This window comes from Anolis carolinensis, chromosome 3 (genome assembly GCF_035594765.1).
Source record: "Anolis carolinensis isolate JA03-04 chromosome 3, rAnoCar3.1.pri, whole genome shotgun sequence".
Classification (NCBI taxonomy): domain Eukaryota; kingdom Metazoa; phylum Chordata; class Lepidosauria; order Squamata; family Dactyloidae; genus Anolis; species Anolis carolinensis.
This window is the reverse complement of record NC_085843.1, coordinates 253,993,894-254,013,830: the sequence shown is the minus strand read 5'-3', so window position 1 is coordinate 254,013,830 and position 19,937 is coordinate 253,993,894. Positions and strand designations below refer to the sequence as shown.

At 42.1% G+C, this 19,937-nt stretch overlaps 1 protein-coding gene across 1 annotated transcript; it reads left to right on the top strand.

Moving 5' to 3' along the window:
- Window positions 1–448: 448 nt before the first annotated feature.
- Window positions 449–7,858, top strand: paqr9 (progestin and adipoQ receptor family member 9). The gene has a single exon (XM_062976641.1). It carries the CDS (start codon window positions 810–812, stop codon window positions 2,160–2,162), a length of 1,353 nt encoding a protein of 450 aa, XP_062832711.1. The 5' UTR covers window positions 449–809; the 3' UTR covers window positions 2,163–7,858.
- The last annotated feature ends 12,079 nt before the right edge of the window (window positions 7,859–19,937 follow it).

Genomic DNA, 19,937 nt, shown 5'->3' with positions numbered 1-19,937 from the left:
TGCCAACTTAGCAGTTCGAAAACATGCAAATGTGAGTAGATCAATAGGTACCGCTCCGGCTGGAAGGTAACTGCATTCCATGCAGTCATGCCGGCCACATGACCTTGGAGGTGTCTACAGACAATGCCGGTTCATCGGCTTAGAAATGGAGATGAGCACCAACCCCCAGAGTCGGTCATGACTGGACTTAACGTCAGGGGAAAACCTTTACCTTTACCTATCAGTAGAATCTAATTAATATCCGTGCGTAAACGCATTCATTATTTGATTAGCCTCATTGTGAAAATTACATGTGATACAGAGAAAAACAAATACGGATCTGAATTCAGCGCAAAAAAAAACTATTAAGAATAACCAAAAATTATATTTGATGAAAAAAAAAATACTTGTTGGCTTGTGTTTATTATTATTGGAATGATATTATGATCATTCTCGTCAGTGTAGAATAGAAAAAGGCGAAGGTCGTTGAATCAATACAAATCAATAGTAGACAGGAGTGGAGCAGGAGGCAGCCTTTCTTCCTGGGAGACAGAGAGGAAGAGAGGGAGGAGGACGTGGCTCAGCGCTTTGCGGAGGGAACAGATGGGGAGGGCGGGGCCCAGCAGCAGGGGGTCCCCGTCCGGCGGGAGACGCGGATCGAGGCCGCTTCAAGAGGGCCGACTGCGGGCGTGGGAGGCGGGGCGGCGTCCAGGGAGGAGGAGGAGGAGGAGGAGGAGTGGGAGGACACTTTGCCCGCAGAGCCCTGAAGAAACCCAAGCCTGGCGGGGCTTGAATGACAGCGATGCTCAGGTCTCCTCGCCGGTGCTGCAATGAATGAGGAGGGAGGAGGAGGAGGAAGACTAAGAGGAGGAGGCTTCTGCTGCTGCGGCGGCTGCTGTTCCGCTGAAGCACAAATCCACCGCATCTCCTCCTCCTCCTCCTGGCGGAGCTTACATCACAATCCCGGCTTGAGCTGCTGCTGCTGCTGCTGCGGAGGTGACTGCGGCCGCCGTCCTTTCTCGCGGGGGACGAGGATGGGCGAGGAGCTCCTCCGCACGGGCGACCCCTCTCCGGAGCCCCGGGCCCGCTCGCCCTCCGCCCTGGTGCGCCGCAAAGGAGGAGGAGGAAGGGGCGGCGGAGGCGGAGGAGGCGGGCGTGGGGCGCCGCTGCTCCGCTGGGACGAGGTTCCCGACGACTTCGTGGAGTGCTTCATCCTGTCGGGCTACCGGCGGCTCCACCTGACGGCGCAGGAGTGCCTGGCCTCGGTGGTGCAGCCCACCAACGAGACGCTCAACTTCTGGACCCACTTCATCCCGCTGCTGCTGTTCGCGGGGAAGTTCGGGCGGCTGCTGCTGCTCCGCGGGGCGGGCGGGGACCTGCCCTGGGGCCACCCGGCCCTGCGCCCGCTCTGGTGCTACGCCTCCGGGGTGCTGCTCACCTTCGCCATGAGCTGCACGGCCCATGTCTTCAGCTGCCTCTCGCTGCGCCTGCGCGCCGCCTTCTTCTACCTGGACTACGCCTCCATCAGCTACTACGGCTTTGCCAGCACCGTGGCTTACTACTACTACCTGCTGCCGGGGCTGAGCCTGCTGGAGCCGCGGACGCTGGGCCGGACCCTGCAGCAGCACCTGGGCTGGCAGGTGGACTGCCGGGGTGCCATCGCGGCCTACCGGGCCCTGGTGCTGCCCGTGGCCTTGGCCCTGGCCGTGGCCTGCACCGTGGCCTGCTGCAAGAGCCGGGCCGAGTGCTGCGCCTACCCCTTTGCCGTGCGCACCTTCGTCTTCGTCATGCCGCTCAGCATGGCCTGCCCCATCATGCTGGAGAGCCTCTTCTTCGACCTGCGGGACCGGGACCCCACCCTCTTTGTCCACTTCTACCGCCGCTACTTCTGGCTGGTGGTGGCCGCCTTCTTCAACGTCAGCAAGATCCCCGAGCGCATCCAGCCGGGCCGCTTCGACATCGTGGGCCACAGCCACCAGCTCTTCCACATCTTCACCTTCCTCAGCATCTACGACCAGATGTTCTACGTGGAGGAAGGGCTCCAGAACTTCCTCCGCCGGCCCCCGGAGGAGGCCTTGCCCACCTTGGCCGGCACCCTGGGCTACATGCTGGCCTTGATGCTGTGCCTGGCCCTGGTCGTCTGGCGCTTCCTCAACGCCCCGGGCGTCTGCAAGGAGGATTGACTCAGCCTTCTCCCCTTCGGAGGGGATGCGGTCCAGGTTCTAAAATAAAACATGGGTAGTTTGTTTTAAACCGTTGGCCTCCAGTGCAGAACTTCCCACGGTTGCTTCTTCCAAGGAAGGAAGGAAGGTGAGCTTGGAGTTGCCCCATCAAGCGCCGAACTCCTTGTAGGAAACTTGTAACAAAGGTCGGGGTTTCAGAAAAGGCGGTCAAGCCGTTGTACTGTACTCAATTCATTCTATTTATTGCTGCTTAGGATACAAAAAATAAGCCATTTAGAACTATTGCTTGAAATCTCCTACAAATTGATCCTGGGTGCATTATTTGATAGTAAGCCTCGTGGACTTATGTCCAGCTTACGTCCAGCTAATGTACTTAGGATCAGGGTTTCAGGGGAACAATATGCATGGACCACGTGAATGCTAGCTACTGATGTCAGACTGTCAGCTCTAGGAAATGTTGTTTCAATTAGCAATATACAGTAGACTTGCACTGATGAACAATTGCAATTTGAAATCAAATCCCGTATGTATTTCCTTGGCCTGTTATGCGCTCAAGAATGTGTCTTCTGCTAAAGCACTTGGAAGTCCTATGCACTGGAACTAGGCTTTTGACACAAGATCACTTTTGTGCATTTGTTGGTTGCATTAGTGATGTTGGCCTGAAGGCAAATGTAAATGTGAATTATGGGGGGGGGGGTTTCTTCGTGTCAGGAGCAACTTGAGAAACTGCAAGTCGCTTCTGGTGTGAGAGAATTGGTCGTCTGCAAGGACATTGCCCAGGGGACACCTGGATGTTTGATGTTTTACCATCCTGTGGAAGCCTTATCTCATGTCCCCACATGGGAAGCTGGAGCTGACAGACAGGAGCTCACCCTGCTCCCCAGATTTGAATCACCGACCTTTTGGTTAGCAGTCCTGCCAGCACAAGAGTTTAACCCATTGCACCACCGTGGCAAATTATAGTGAAGCCAGGTTATAATTTGATCAAAAGCTGCTGGTCAAGCAACAAAACAAAGCTTGTATAAGTGATGTAGCTGCAGACAGAGAGAGAGAGAGAGGGAAACCCTGCATCTTACAGGACATTTTGTACTGTGAATCGGACACCCGGTTGTAATTACGTCATTAGTGAAAGGTCAGTATTTGAATAGGTGACAGCACATAGGTTAAAAGGATAACTGCAGCGGGGCTGCTGTTTAGAACGAATGCAAAAGCCTGTTTGCCAGCATAGCTCTGCCTTGGATGGAGGCTCTGCAATTACATCAAAAGCCATCCCTGCTAGGAGAGAAACACTATGCTGACTCCTGAAGGAAGCTTTCTTTACATAGCATCCCAAAATGTGCACTGTTACCCCAGCGTAATGGACTGTTAATCTGGCATTAGGCACCAACAAGATTCAGACCAGAATTGTGGACACAGGGTTTTTAAAAAGTCCTGCCAAGCACAGGACCTCATCATCAGCAATATCAATTGATTTGCACTGTCCTTTATTCTGGAATAACAGCCACTGAGTTTTCACGCCCTTCTGATTTGTTTACACTAGGAGAGGGAATAAGTCGGAGTTTTATTGAGGGAGGATTTTCCAACAAACCTTGGCAAATTCTTACCCAAACAGGTTAGAGTGGCAGAGGTCTTGGCCTTGGCAGTTTTATAGAGAAGTTTGGTAACCTATGGACAACTCAGGGTCCTTGACAAACCCATGAAAAGCACTGGAATCCTTGCTCATGTTCACAATGACAATATCTCAGGACTACAATGTTGGTTCAGCTCTTCTGAATTCCGATGGTATTTAGAAGTCAATAGTAAACAAAACAAGACTCATAGTAGTATAGAAACGAAATTCAAAACTATATGGTGTTGAGAAAGTTGTGGATGCAGATATCACCATTTGGTTTAACTGTTTTTACTTCAAGGAGAAAAGGTGCTTTTAAAAGCCTAACAGATTGTAATCATTGTGACATAAGCTCTTATGCTCAAGGTGTGTGAAGTATTACCCTCATTTGGTGGATGGATCATACAATATTTATCATCATCTTTGTGCAGAGCTGGAGTGCAGATTTCTGCAAGGCTCAGAGGTATAAAGGATGAGCATAGAGACCAATCTCTGGGGACAACCCAAAAGATGTTGCAAAAGGTGAAGAACAAGTTGATCCATTCGCCTCTAACAAAAGTCAACCCAATACTTGTGATGGGGAAGCATTTTACACCTCATCTTAGGTCAAAGGGCTAGTAGGGCGGGCTGTGTGGGACACAGAGCTCTGTCCTTCAAGAGGACTGAATGATCAAAGGTAGCAGCTGCTGCTGCTCACTCCATGCCATTTATCATCCGCTGCCAGTGGCAACTGCCTCACTCTGCCGAATGGAATGGCCAGCCCTGACATTCTTAGTACCGGCGTTTGATGATAATGCACTCTTCTAGCTTTGCTTATTCAAACTGAAAGCCGAGTGGGCGAGAGAACATTGGGTCTAGTTGGGATCTAAATGAATATGGAATCAAACGGCTGCAATCTATTACACTGTGTAACACGATTTTTGTTCCTGGGCTATAAATGTCATTTCCTAATTGGTTCTATCATATAAACATGGAAAAGTTTATTAAACTGCTTTTTTTTGTGGGACACCATGCAGCACATTTTGCTATAGTTTTTCAATGAATATCTCATAGAATCTCCACCAATCCAACATAGTTTGTGTTGTGACAGCCACAAAAATGAAGTTTCTGAAGTATAACAATTACTTTCAAAGTACGTACTGCACAATTAAACATGAAATAACACTTTCAAACCAGGAACAGGAAAGAAATCACATTTTGTTACATAGTGTTATAGTTTGGCAGATTCCTAGTAGAAGAGGCTGGTTTTGAACTGTATCTTCTAATTGCCTCTAGGAGCCTGGTTACACAACTAGAGTTGTTGGGAGTCATCCAACCCTGTGCCTGAGTCTCATGTTCAAGTCAGAAGTAATATAGTAGGTTTCAAGGTCAGCAGGATGTCTTGAGAGATTTAGGCCATCAAAAGAAAAACCAGAAATAATCTTTTGGTGCTGTTTTGCACCAGATCGTTATAGCATCCTGATTCCTCTTTACTGCCATGATCCCATCCTATGGAAACCTGAGGTTTGTGGTTTAGTGAGGCACTACAGTTCCTCACCTGGGACTTCTGTGTTCTTCTCCCGAAGTGTAAATTTCAGAATTCCAATGCAACCATAGCACTATAATTGTACAATGTGGAAGCGCCTTTGGTGTCAAAACACACTTCTGTAAAAAATAAGGTCTTGAGTGCTTTGCTTTGGTCAGCATCTGTGGTGGTTGGATAATTCTGTGATTTGTAGTAAAAAAAAAAACCCTGCAGGACTCAAAAGAACTGCTGATAACAAGGAGTTTTAGGGTTCCCATATGGTTGAAGCTGAGTTGACAGCAATTAGCAACAAAACCACATGATGTATGTGTGATGTTGGGGGGTAGGGAGTCCTCGGGACATCCCTTCCAAGCTCATGGGTTTACAAACACTTGAACAGGGACATTGTTAGGTCATGTAATTGCGTTGTATGAGCTGATAAAGCAGCAGAGGCTGCAGCAAAATTGTTTAGAGCTTGCACCTAGGTATAGATGCCTTTTTGTTATGGGTACATTAACCATATTAGAGGAGAATGGCCTGTCTGCTCAAGACAAATGAGAGAAAAACATCCTTGTCCAAAACAACATCCATTATCACAAAAGCTTTGGGCAGAGGCTTCCTTTTCCTGCCAACAAAACCATTAGTCATCTACCTAGCAGATTCTGGGAAAGTTTGGGGTTTGGGTTCCAAATTCTCCAGCTAACATAGCCACTGGTTATGCAGGCTGTCAGATTATGGGAAGTTTAGTCCAAAAATATAACTTGAAACTCCAACAATTATCAGGACCTGACCTAGTCTTTTCCTCCAAAATCTCTATACATTTGGTTGCAGTATTTATAAAGCAATAAAAACTCATGCTTTCTAAAGGATTTTTTTGCCGCTTACCTGAAAAGTATTCTATTCCCTCAACAAAACATTCAGTGGTGACTCCATCACGAAGTTGCCAAACTAGCACTTATCAGATGTGTGTTTCTGTTAATTGAAGAGCAAGTTGGAACCAAGATTTTTCTCTTCCGCCTTAGGCATTTAATTAGCATCCTAAAATTTTGAAGATTGCATTAGGAACAATTACAATAGTTTGCATGGCTAGTGTGTTTCCCTTGCAAACTTTGGAGTGTTTCACAAAAATCTGGCAAACCTCATTTCTTTCATTTCACAATCTCGTGTCTCCAACATTTTATTGAATTCTCCTTCACAATTTCGTGATGATACCATGATTATGATTATGATGAAGAAAGTTATACTCCACCAAAGCATATATTACCATAAATCTGTATAAAAGACTTTGCCCCTGCAACACGTTAATAGGGTTACCCCAAATGATTTATATAAATGGCTCCAGTCCACAATCCTGTGTCTTTTTAGATTTTATTTCTGTTTGCCTGACAGAGGAAAAAAATATCAACACTGGGTTGACCTAAATAATATTTTTTAAACTATGAATGTAAGGACAGTGAAACATTTGGGAAGTGAAGCATTTGCCAATAATTTAGCCAAAGAAAGAATGTAATTCTGTATTATTTTTTACAACCTTTCTCTGTTCTTCTGGTGCCTCCTAATTTAATGTACTGTAGTAGTAAATAGGCATTAAGAGTCTCTTAATCCTCGAATGTGGATAGTCTGGAGGGCTTTTACAAAAAAAAAAATAGTGACTCTAATTACTGTTTCATATCAGATGTACAAATAGAGCCACTTTTTTTTCCTTAGGAAGAAAGCCTGGAGTGGTTCTGGCTTTTGAAAGTTGTTCAGTGACGAGCAGCTGATTTAATTCCTGACCAGACATTCTGTCAGTATTCATCTCATTTTTAGGTCTGGAAAGCAGACCGTATCTTTCGGAGGCAGGAGGAAGGGGTCAGACAAAGCCAGGATTGTAATCCAACTAGGTATGACAGATACATTACATAACAATGTGGCATCACCAGGATCTACAAGGAAACTAGAATGTGTAGTTCTGGTGGTATACCCATGATTGTCTTTATTGGAAATACATGGTGTAATTTATCAGTGGATTATTATTGATTTGAACTAAGAAATACCCAATCACCTCTTTGACCAAATTTCATAAGTAAACATGAGAGTACGCACTCCCTAAACAGTCATATTTAACAATGGTTTGTTTTGCTTCAACGTGTCTATGTTGTGTTTGAGAACATAAACCACAACTGTGTTACTTCACATGGCTTGCCATTAACTAGATCGTAAAACCATGGTTTGATGTTCCTGCCCAAACTATGGTTTGTGTGGACCATGGCTAAATGTTATGCTAGACAAATAAGGCTTAAGGACATTTCCCTTAGCTCAGAGTTGATTTCATTGTATATTTGGGTTCCAAACAGAGATTGGATAAGTTACTATTTTGGACCACAGTTTGCAGGATCCCACAGCAACCATAACAATTGGCCTTGTTGACTATATCATTCAGTGTTTTAGTCAAAGAAAGTATTTTTGGTCTTATTTGTATTGCAAGGCCATGATCCTTGTTAAGGTTCTATGTCTTAAGGTTCATTACTATATTTGAAGTGGGATTGATCAGGGAAATATATATTTACTGGAACAAATATATATCTACATGTTTTTCCAGTGCCTGAACAATTTTCTGTGATTTTGTAAACTTTTACATTCTTTTCTTGGCTACAGAAGGGTCTCTAAATGTGGAACTGCTGCCGGATTTAACCTGCATTGTATTCTACATATATTCTTAGTATACACACAATGGGCCTGACATTCGGCCTCCTAAAAATAAATGTTTCAGTGTAATGCAGCCAGAAAAAAACATAATTGTTTTAATGATTTCCTTCAAGTGACTCACCGAGCCTTCAGAATAAATTATTTATTTGAGATATTTCTTCAGGATATGCCTCTGGAGCATGTAGTTGACACATAAGAAATGCATGAGAAAATGGAAAAGCCAAGGCATTGAAACTCTCAAACCTAGGAGGAAGCTCAGAATCCAAGCTAAATTTAAAGAGAGCCTGCAAAGAGGATTATGCAATCAGTTTTTGTGTGCTTATCAGTTACAACATAAGGGGCATCTTGCGGGGCAATGTAAGGCCATAGCAAACAGTAAAAATACATTTGATATTTGGGCCATGTGATGTCTTCTATATATATCTCAATTACAGATAAAAGCTTGTGGTGCTCATGTGGTTCTAGCTATCCTTTCAGCCATTTACCTGATTGTTCTGCTCATTTCCAGACTTAACCATTTTTGCACCATTGGGTCATATTCAGGACACCATTTCTTCTTACTAAATATATTCCATGTGATTGAAGCTTGCTAACAAGCTTCAGTCTATTTAGAAATCATTTCTCAGATGAGGTTAGTACTTGTAGTTTAACTTTGTCTGATTTACTGGGTTTACTGAAAGACAAATAGATCCAACTGAATATTTTAAGCAGGACTTTTAAATAGGTTTCCTTACTTGTGACGTCCACTGATATATGTCTCTGCAGGATTTCTAGTATACAAGTATTTAAGTGCTCCGTTTAATGCTCTGAAGGGCAAACGTGTAGCAATGCCTGCAGAATTTGAAATTGGTCAGTTATACATAAATATGGGTCAACAGAAAACATAAACCTTCTGTAATACAGAGAAATAGAGTTGCTGATGTGTTTGTTTTGCAGTTAGTGGGGAAATCCTTTCTAAATTGAGAGCAAGAACTTGACCCTGGACTGCAAATACCAGGGGACTATTTGGTTTATCTGCAGGCATACATATGATTCAGACTGCCGTTTTGCCCATGAGCAGTATTTTGGGAGACAGATTTTTACAGGGCTTTGAATATTCTGCATTGTACATTTGTTGTGGTTTTGATCGTGTAAAAAAAGGTCACGTTATATTGGAAAGGCCATTGCTCATTTATATACTGACTTGCACATTTATATATATCAGTGGTTCTCAACCTTTGCATCCCCAGATGTTTTGGCCTTCAACTCCCAGAAATCATAACAGCTGGTAAACTAGTGGGATTTCTGGGAGTTGTAGGCCAAAAACACCTGAGGACCCACAAGGTGAGAACCACTGATATATACTAATAGCATAAAGGGTAGTCTGCACTCATCTTACATCATCCAAATATTCTGGACTACAGACCCATCAATTGACATACTGATGACAGATGATGGGTCTTGTATTCCAACATATCTGGAGTGCACCAGCTTGACAGCGCTGATGTGGCTGTTACCAACAAAGTATGTAATACATCTCTTTGTAGTGGAACAACTGTAGGTGTTATTCTTGAACATTACTGTGCACTCATGGAAAAGGCAGGTGTTGTGAATACTAAGTGAATCCTGCTAGATTTGATTCCTTCTCTGTCTCCATCACTCTCTTTCCTTTTATTTCATTTTAGTAGTGTTTGCTCCCCACAAGAGCCAAGTGTTTTCTACAGAGTACAAAATGTTTCATTTGCTTCAGAACATATACCTGTTGTGAATCTTTTGTTCCCAACAGACTAAAAATACAATTACCTGAGAACATTCCTTTATACTTCCGTATTTAACAGAGAAGTAAATGTGGGAGTAAAATAAAAGATAGACGACTACTCCCAGAAACCTGGCATTCCCTTACTGAGATTTGGACAGAAAATTGGGGTGGTGCCTGTATTTATGTGCCCAGTGGTTTGAGGTTTTTGAGAGTTGGTTTCTGGGAAAGAAATATCTATGGCCTCTTAAAAACGATAGGATCCAAGGATGCCCATTGAATGCCCCATATAAACTTCTGTTACTTATGGGAACATTGACAGTGATATCAATAATGCAGAACTTTCTGAGGGGTTCTGGAAGTTGTAGTCCAACAAAGAAACGTTTCCAGACTCTTTTCCAGATTCCATTAGGATCTACTGCATCCTAATGGATTACTGCCTGAAATCTATTGCAGATTGAACTGCATTACATGGTTAGTGCACTCATATAATGCAGTTTAGCTGCATTGAACTGGGCTATATGAGTCTACACTGGCCATATAATGCAACTCAATCTGTATTCTAATAGCAGGGTAGATGGGACCTAAAACACTCGTATTTGGAACAGATTCATTGGAATTGATGGGAATTACTTGTGAGTCATGAAAACATTTATCGTTTGCTTATATTGTAGAAAGGCTAACACCTTGGAATCTTAAGCAGCAGCAAAGAAGGGTTTAAATGCACCTTCTGGTTCTTCATGCAAAAAAACCTGCCAGACCAAATAAATTACCATTTTAAGTGTTAGTATTCTGGTCCTCTCTCAAACTCATTCTGTTTGCAGAGTAGGGAAGTCCTAGCCGAACTACTGATTTCTTGTAAAAGTATGACTTGGTTTGTTGTCGAAGGCTTTCATGGCCGGGATCACAGGGTTGTTGTATGTTTTCCAGGCTGTATGGCCATGTTCCAGAAGTATTCTCTCCTGACGTTTCGCCCATATCTATATGGCAGGCATCCTCAGAGGTTGTGAGGTATGGAGAAACCAAGCAAGGAAGGTTTATATATATCTGTGGAAAGTCCAGGGTGAAAGAAGAATTCTTGTCAGTTGGAGGTCAGTGTGAATGTTGTAGTTAATCACCTTAATTAGCATTGAATAGCTTCATCTCCTGGCTTCTTCCTGCCTGGGGGCATCCTTTGTTTAGAGTTGTTAGCTGCCCCTGGTTGATTCATGTGTTGGACTCAACAAAGACTTTATCAATATATGTAATGTTCCTGCCAGCACAATTGTGAGGAAATGTTGTATGGTGAAGCTAACTAAAACCATTTGGTTGCTGCCTACATGCCTTACAACCGCTGCATCATGCACAGAGTTAATACTTGTATCTGCACATTATAGCTGTCAGCATGACTGGAGTGTCAGTGTTGCTTGTGTCAGGCATCGTTTGTTGCTTTGACCAAACAAGCCAGTTCTCGCCTCCCTTTCACCTTTTCTGAGTATTTCTCTCTTGCTCCTTTTGTTAGTTCCTGTGTCAGAGCGGCAGCTAGTATGATAAGACATAGTTGTGGGTTCAGCTATAATGCAAGACCATAGCCAGTGAGCCAACAACAAACCATGATTCCTAATTCTGGTTTGACCCTGTCAAGCTATGGTTTGTTTGTGGGGATATTCAGAAGTACCACAACAAATCAGGATGACAGAAACTACAATCTATCTTAATCTTAGCATTCTGTTCAAATCTGACCCATTTTTCCAGAAATAGCGGAGTGGGATATTATGGAGAACAGGAGTTCTGTAATTTTCTCTTTATTGCTGTCTTTCCTTCTCCCTTTGGTATGTCTAAGACTGACAGTACACTAACCATATAATACTGTTCAAAGTGCATTATAGAGCGTGTAAATTCTGCTTATGTTACATACTTCACACAGAGAGAGACAAAGAGCATAAAAACAGACATCTGTTGAGCCTTTGGTTATCTTCCCACCAGATATAATGACAATGGGTGATGCCTTTAGGCTGCAATCCAGAAATAGTAAGGCAATCTGTTATTTCAAGCACAGGTTTAGTTTATGCAATGCAACCTGCAAATCCATGAGGAATACTTTCTCAGACTTCGTGTGCACATTTAAAACCATGGACAATAGCAAAGCCTATTATTGTCAATGGAACACATTTCGAAGGTACCGAGAAGAGGGTGTATATGGAAGCCCTAGGAGTGATTAAGTGAAACCGTGGATAAATGAAAATGTGTATATTAATTTCACAGATACAGAATTCATAGTGTACTCCCTGAAATAAGTAGTACAGACTCTCAGTTCACTGGAACTTAAGCAACTAGCAAAAAAATCAAAGAAATAATACATTAAATGAAAATTAATACAAATTCATATTAGCAGGAATGTAAGTTTAAGTTAAGTTTGTCATTATTTGTCTGAATTTGCTCTTAACTACTGCATCTCAATATTAATATCAAGTCAATTCAGAGTTTGTGGTATGGTATAGTATGAGACATAGTGTTCGGCCTATTTTAATAATAACTCTCAAGCAACCAGAAACTACATTCACCTAACTGGGTGCCAGTTAACTGAAAGTAGGTTGTATTTAACTTCACTGTGTCTAGATTGTTCTCTTACTTGGCATTTAGTTTCAATGTCTTCGCTGGAATTACATCTGAAATAATTAAGTTCTATTAACGTGCATAGGATTCAGCACTTAATCAACCAATGATACCAGGCACATATTTGGTGCTCCTTCGCCTCTGTTTTCCCACCTGTAAAACTGATGGATCTTGTGCTTATCTACCTCATCGGAAACCTTTGTAGGTTTGGTAGAATTTGCAAATCACTTTTAAAACGATGCACAATAAAGTGCTAAGGAACTCATGAAGCACTGAGTACTAAGAATGTCATTTTTTCCTAGTGGCTTGTTATCTCACAAATACTTGTATTGAAAACACAGGTAACTGTATAATAAAACATTGTGACTTAAGTAAACGATTCCTCTTTTAGTGGCAAAGGACTCCCTCCTTGGTGGACTGCTTCAAATACAGTAGAGTCTCACTTATCCAAGCTAAACGGGCCGGCAGAAGCTTGGATAAGCGAATATCTTGGATAATAAGGAGGGATTAAGGAAAAGCCTATTAACCATCAAATTAGGTTATGATTTTACAAATTAAGCACCAAAACATCATGTTCTACAACAAATTTGACAGAAAAAGTAGTTCAATACGCAGTCATGTTATGTTGTAATTACTATATTTACAAATTTAGCACCAAAATATCACAATATATTGAAAACATTGACTACAAAAATGGCTTGGATTATCCAGAGGCTTGGATAAGCGAGGCTTGGATGAGTGAGACTCTACTGTAAGTTAACTCATCAACTTGATCCCTGTCCTGATGTACATTGCCCTCCTTTTAAAATACCTTTTCTGAATGGTAAGAACAAGTGGTACAGCTGAATAGGTGAGAAGGACAACATGTTATGAGAACGGGAGGCTTACTTGAAGTGTGTTGTTAACAGGAGCTGGGAAGATTTAAAAGGCAGCTTGTGCTGCAGCCAATATAAATGAAGAATTTGGATTCGAGCCAGTTGATTCTCAGTAATCCCCACTGGGCTGTGAGAGGAAGTCCTGGTACTCTTCAGGCAATCATAACAAGCCCGATTTCCTAAATTAACCTTGTGGGACAAGGTATAAAGCCAGGCTTGCATTGTATGGTTATTATCATTTTCTACCTTGTTTATTGTTGTGTGTAATTTTTAACGAGCAGTATGGACCTGCAACTTTTTGTTGTGTTGTTTTTAAGAAAAGAAAGAAGATGCAGATCTCTTCCTTTTCCATATCTGTGTTCCCAATAGCTCGCTTGGAATGTCTCCCTTCAAAGCTGACATCAATGAGAGCTGTCCAATAGAGCCCATATAGAATGAAGGAGAGACTCTAGTGCAGGCATGGGCAAACTTTGACCTTCCAGGCATTTTGGACTTCAACTCCCACAATTCCTGGCCTCAGGGCCTTTCCTTTTCCCCCTCAGCCGCTTAAGCGGCTGAGGGGAGAAAAGGAAAGGCCCTGAGGCCAGGAATTGTGAGAGTTGAAGTCCAAAACACTTTGATGGCCGAAGTTTGCCATGCCTGCTCACAAATGTTTTCTTTTCTTTATAGGTCTCCTTTTCTTATAGGTCTTCCTCTAATGCATGGCTTCTTAAACTGTGGGTCCCAATGCAAATGGTGTGCCCTTAGTTCAGTGTTGGAATTTCAAAAAGATTGACAACTAGACAAAACAAGCAGTCCCTGGGTTATGACTGCATGGAGCACCGTTACTTTCCCGCCGGAGCGGTACCTATTGATCTACCCACATTTGCATGTTTCCGAACCGCTAAGTTGGCAAAAGCTGGGGCTAACAGCAGGAGTTTACCCTGCTCCCCAGACTCAAACCTCCAACCTTTCAGACAGCAGCTCAGCAATTTAACCCGCTGCGCCACTGGGAGCTCCTTGGATAGCATAGGGAAGGGTTAACACTTTTGTAATGTTTGTTTTGCTGTTTGTTCCCCTGTTCAGAAGATTTCACCTCACTTTCTGTCCCGGTGACAATTGGAATTTGAAAATTTTGGGCTGTCGTGGATACAAGGATTGGTGATAAAGCTTCAGTGGAGACACCTTTCCCCATTGATAACTCTTACAGGAATGAATTTCCCTTCCTAGGGGTAGATTTCCTGTTATTTCCTGTTGTCTCACTCCTGTTTTTAACTAGGAGTCGGATATAAGTCATATGTTTGTAACTCAGGGACAGCCTGTACACAAATATATTAACAACACTTTGCAGTGTTTACAGAGGACTCTATAGAAGATACTTCAGCTATTCTTCATAAAAAGGAAAATCAGTCAGCTGAGCAAGCCTTGCAAATGCTTATTGAGTTGTATACTTGTTATATAGACCTATATGCCTGGGGTTGTATAAAAATTTCTCAGGCAGAAAGGGTTTGCTAGTGGAAAAAGTTTAAAATGCCCTGTTCTAGAGGTTTTGGACTTCAACTCCCAAAAGCCAAAGCTGGCTTGGACAACAATCAGGAATTCTGGGTGCCTAAGTCCAAAATCTTTGGAGGACCAGCTTTTGTGAACTACTACGATAATGCTTCCTGATGCAGACATAAGCTACACACATCACTACCTAAATCTGCACAGCAATTCAGTTATCTGTCAGGATGGTATTTTGGTATTTTTTTGTTTCCTCGCCTGAAGTGCAACTCTCAGAGCCCGTACAGGAGTGCAACTGTGTCGACAATATAGTCCTCTCCCACATTTGCAGAGTCAGAAGGCAAAACACTTGCTTAGAAGTACCAGCATACCCATGCATTTATTTCCCTGTGTCATTTCAGAGAGCGAATGTGGGTCTACAAATAGTACGTGCAGATTGGCCGCCTATCACTTGGGGCAGAGAAGGCTTGAACTCTTTGTGGTTGAATTTGTGATGGCTTGTTGGGCAAAGTTTGAAACAATATACATCTCTGGAAGGTGTATATATCTCTCAAGGAGAGGCTGTTGTCTCTCAAGGAGAAGCTGTTGCACAGCTTGCTTGTCTCCCTCAAGAGAAATGAGAGCCCTCACCCTTCATGCAAGGAAAGAAAGTGTGTGGCACAAATATTGCAAATTTCTTGTGCATCCTCTGTTGCTGCTTCCAGGCAATGTATCCTGTGGGTTCAAGAGCAGTCACTGCTCCAGCAACCCCTTCCCATGGATTTGAGATCTTTTACATTTTTTCTGATTCTTTTCATTTGCCTCCTGGCAGGTTGTCAGAAAAGAGCAGGGAAGCAGGCCTATGTAAGCTGCAATGTGGGGGCTAAGATTGGAAAGCGCAAAGAGACACTTTCATTCAACCATCTTTAGGAGACTTACATCAGATGTAGCGGGATCTTTCTCTGTTCTAGCTGCTTTCCAACCTCTCTTGACTTTCAGATCTTGGAGGGAGTAATAATACTGTAAAGCCTGATCTCATCTGATTTCAGGAGCTAAGCAGGATCCCATTCTTGTATCAATATCCACCAAATGATAACAAGGTTCTGTGAATAGGACAAGGAAATAATCTTATCTGAAATCTCAGAGAGCTATCAGAAGTCAGAGTTGATCATACTGGCTTAGCTGAACCAATGGTCTACCTCAATAAGAGGCAGCTTCCTGCATTCCTGCGTACCATGCTCAGGTTTACTACTTTCTGTGGAATTTTCTTTTGCCTTGATGGGCTACACAGTATCCCATAGAGCTGTCAATGAAGGAGATAATCTATATGGTTTCCCTATATCCATATAGTGTATCCATATGGTACATCCCAGTGTGAATGTGTACATCAGGAATTTTAGCTGCAGTTGAGGGTTTATTGCTTGAAAAGGTCTGTAGAAGCATCTATGGGATATCTTTGTACCTGCAGTTGTGTTGAGTTCATGCTTAATATCATTGTTAATTTGAAGATCAAGTGCATGAAACAAAACAGAGTTCAAGTATGAACAAAACTGAGCAAAAGTGTTCATTTTAACCTTTGTTTTTGCTTGTTTGCATTCTGAAGGATTTGTTCTTTGTAAAGTCTTGGGTGCTAATTGTATTGTATAAATAAGTACTGTACCCATTTTTGGCAGAAAGGGTAAGTAAAAAGTTCTGAATAAAATTGTTTCTGAAATCAGCCTTTAGATCACTTGTGTGTATGAACTCTGTTGATAAATATTGCTGGACTGTTATTGGTGTAACATCCTCCCATTTTATTTACATTCATGTGAAAGTGATAGATTGAATCACACTCCTTGCACAAACTAATATATATGACACTGCAGCTTTTATTGGATTTTACAACATTTTTCAACATAAGCAAACAAATAGAAAAATCCACCATATGCTTCTAAGATTTGAAAAGAAATTGGGACATGTACGTTTCATGGGTGCACTATGAACTCTTAGAACAATGGTAGGTTTTCCCCTGACATTAAATCTAGTTAAGTCCGACTCTGGGGGTTGGTGCTCATCTCAATTTCTAAACCAAAGAGCTGGAGTTGTCTGTAGACACCTCCAAGGTCATGTGGCCAGCATGACTGCATGGAGCGTTATCTTCTCGCCGGAGTGGTACCTATTGATCTACTCACATTTGCATACTAGGTTGGCAGAAGCTGGGGCTAATAATGAGAGCTCACCCCGCTCCCCAGATTCAAACTGCGAACATTTCAGTCATCAAGTTCAGCAGCTCAGCAGTTTAACTCACTGCACCACCTGGGGGTTCCAGAAAAATCGTAGTACTGTTATAAATCAGCCATATAGGAAATGAAAGGTTTTGGACTTAGTGTCAGCTGGTTGGGAATTGTGCATAATCTGGTCAAAAACATGTCTTACTTTTGCCCGTCTGTTTCTGCCGTTCTCTATATTCCTACTGCCTACTCATCTGATGATGATGATAATTCATATTCTACCTTTTCTCCGACGTAGTACTTAAAACAAGTTACAGCAGTTCAAACAAGTGTAGCTAAAAAAGTTTAAAAGTACTTAAAGTACCAATAAAATCAAAACCAGATAAAACATAAAACAATAAAAACAAAATAAGAGGTTCAGAGTACATGACCAGATTCAAAACTTTCTCGGTATCTTTCATGGCACCAAAAGATCATCACATCTCCTAGACTTTTATGTCTTAGGTTCTTATCTATCACTTAGCAGATAATAACTGGTTTTCACTATCTCCACAACGTGAACTACCTAATTCAGCTGAAATAACAAGAGTTCCATTGATAATTAGTCTTCAGATGGGTACTGTAAAAACAATGTGTTTTGCAGAGTTGTATAAGATCCATTAACATAGTGATTTCTCGCATTTCAAATTGCTTTGTTACTAATTGTTCTTTATGCATAAGATTTCGCTTCTCCTCTTAAGGACAAATAAGGTGCTTATTTTGATTTCTGCCTTCCTCAAATGTTTACCCAGATTGGTTAATGAGTAGAACCACAAGTGTTCCCCTCTAGGCTTAGATGGTGCTAATGTTATTTGTTTTCCAGAGACCTGTGTTTGGAGTCTTCAGCAGCATTCTTATATGCAAAGCACATGATGACTTTGATTGATAAAAACTGAAGGGTTTGTTCATCTTTATTATTATTTCCATGGCCAGCACCCAAAAGGATATTTGTGCTGGCAGAATTGCTTCTATGAGCAGAGCCAGAAGGGAGTTGTTCACCCTCCTCCTGAATCCAGTTGCGCATCCAGAAAACTAGAGAAGAAGTCTTTTTTGGGTTGTATTGGCAGCTGGAGAAGAAGAAAGTTCTATCACATGTTGGCACCAATTAACTTGAGATTAGAGGTAGACCCATATTATTCACCTCTTCTAGCCCGCACAAAGGAGGAACTGCAGCATAAACATATTTCTATTACAGTTTTGTAATTTGTCTTAAACTATAACAATTCACAGAGCACTCCTCTTACCATTAGGTATTAACCAGTCATGTTTCCTGAGGCTAATTGCATTGAGCCACCTCATAGATGCATGCACCCGTTCTGACACAGCTTTACACTGCCTATGTAATATTACTATAGAAACTGAGATTAAAAGTAACATCCATTAGAAAATCATCATGGAGTGAGGAGAGAATCCTTTGAGTACCTCATATATTAAGATTAACTGTCATCCAGGCAGATGGGATATCGTAACCTGCCAAATGGGATATTGTAACCTACCTACATATTTACAACTCTGTCACCAGAAGAATTGTAAAATGTGTCCCTGAGGTCCAATCTCCTTTCAACAGACAAAAATGACGTGAACAAGTAAAGGTAAAGGTTTCCCCTTGACATTAAGTCTAGTTGTGTCTGACTCTGGGGGGTGGTGCTCATCTTCATTTCTAAGCCGAAGATCTGGTGTTGTCCGTAGACACCTCCTAGGTCATGTAGCCAGCATGACTACATGGAGTGCTGTTTCCTTCCCATCAAAGCAGTACCTATTGATCTACTCTTTCATGTTTTCGAACTGCGAGGTTGGCAGAAGCTAGAGCTAACAATGGGAGCTCACCTTGTCTTGTGGAGTCGAACCGCCGACCTTCCGGTCGACAAGTTCTACAGCTTAGCGGTTTAACCCGCTGTACTACCACGGTCACCTTGGACAAATTCCCCCAAAATATCAATATCTCTGTTGACTACTTTGGGGAAGGGGGCATACTAGCAAAACTGACAGCTATTGAAAATAAGCATTCCACCTGATGGGGTTTTGGCTATTACAAACTCTCAAACTGTCCCAGTTCGAATGGTTGGTCCCTCTGTTGTCCCACTTTCTCAACTACTTTCAAAATGCCCTGGTTTCTTTCTTGTCCCACTTTCCACCTGTGTTTTTGGCTGCAAGCAGGAGTGAGAGGGGGGTAAAGAGTTCTTGCCCTTCCTGTTAGGCTCATTTGTGGGTTTTTCCCAGACTTCCCTAAACTCTGTGCACAAATTAAAAGATCATGCCGTTAAATAATGGTTGTATATGTTCTTCCTTGTTAATAACTTTTGCCCTCTTGCTGCCTTACCATCCTTTTGACCAGCCTCTAATGTTGCTGACCCACACATCCTGCAGTTTTTACTTGTGAAATGTTGGAGGATATGTGATTGTGGGATACTCTTGATTCTGTACCCACAACTACCTCTGTGAACTATTCTGTGATGCCTCAATATTCTCAGTGAGATCAGAAAATTCCTTATATTAAGAAACCCTGCTTTATCTGCTTGGAGGAGGGCCGAATTCTCTTTTGCTGTTTTATCTGATCAGTTTATTCCCAGCATGACCTCAATATTCTGTACATCTCCTAAGATGTGTTTTAGTTTTTTCAAAATCAATCATCTTCTCAGAAAAAGAATTAGATAATCTACTTATATTACAGCCTTATGTATTTTTGAATAGAACATTGAATTTCTAAAACTCAGAAAATGATGATGAATGAGTATTTCCAACCCTCCTGAGTAAGACTTAAAAAACTTAGAGGTATGAAAACCATAAATCTAGGACTGAAATCTCCTATACTTTCAAAATAATTTGCTTTAATACTGCCCCAATTTTTCCATTTTAGAATCATTTAAAAATAATGGTTAGACCCTGTAGCTTTGTTCTTATGTTTATTCAAGCTAGGCATCCTGTACAGATTACTAGGATCCAATTTTTGTGGGTCAAGTGGAATCATAAGCTTGTGTTAATTAAGTTCTCCTTATCCCTCCTTTAGTAATTCTCTTCATCTCCCAATTATCAAGAAGGTGTGTTCCTCCTTCCTGACA

Coding starts and splice junctions, on each gene's coding strand:
- paqr9 (XM_062976641.1), top strand. CDS start 810: ATGAATGAGGAGGGAGGAGGAGGAGGAAGACTAAGAGGAGGAGGCTTC.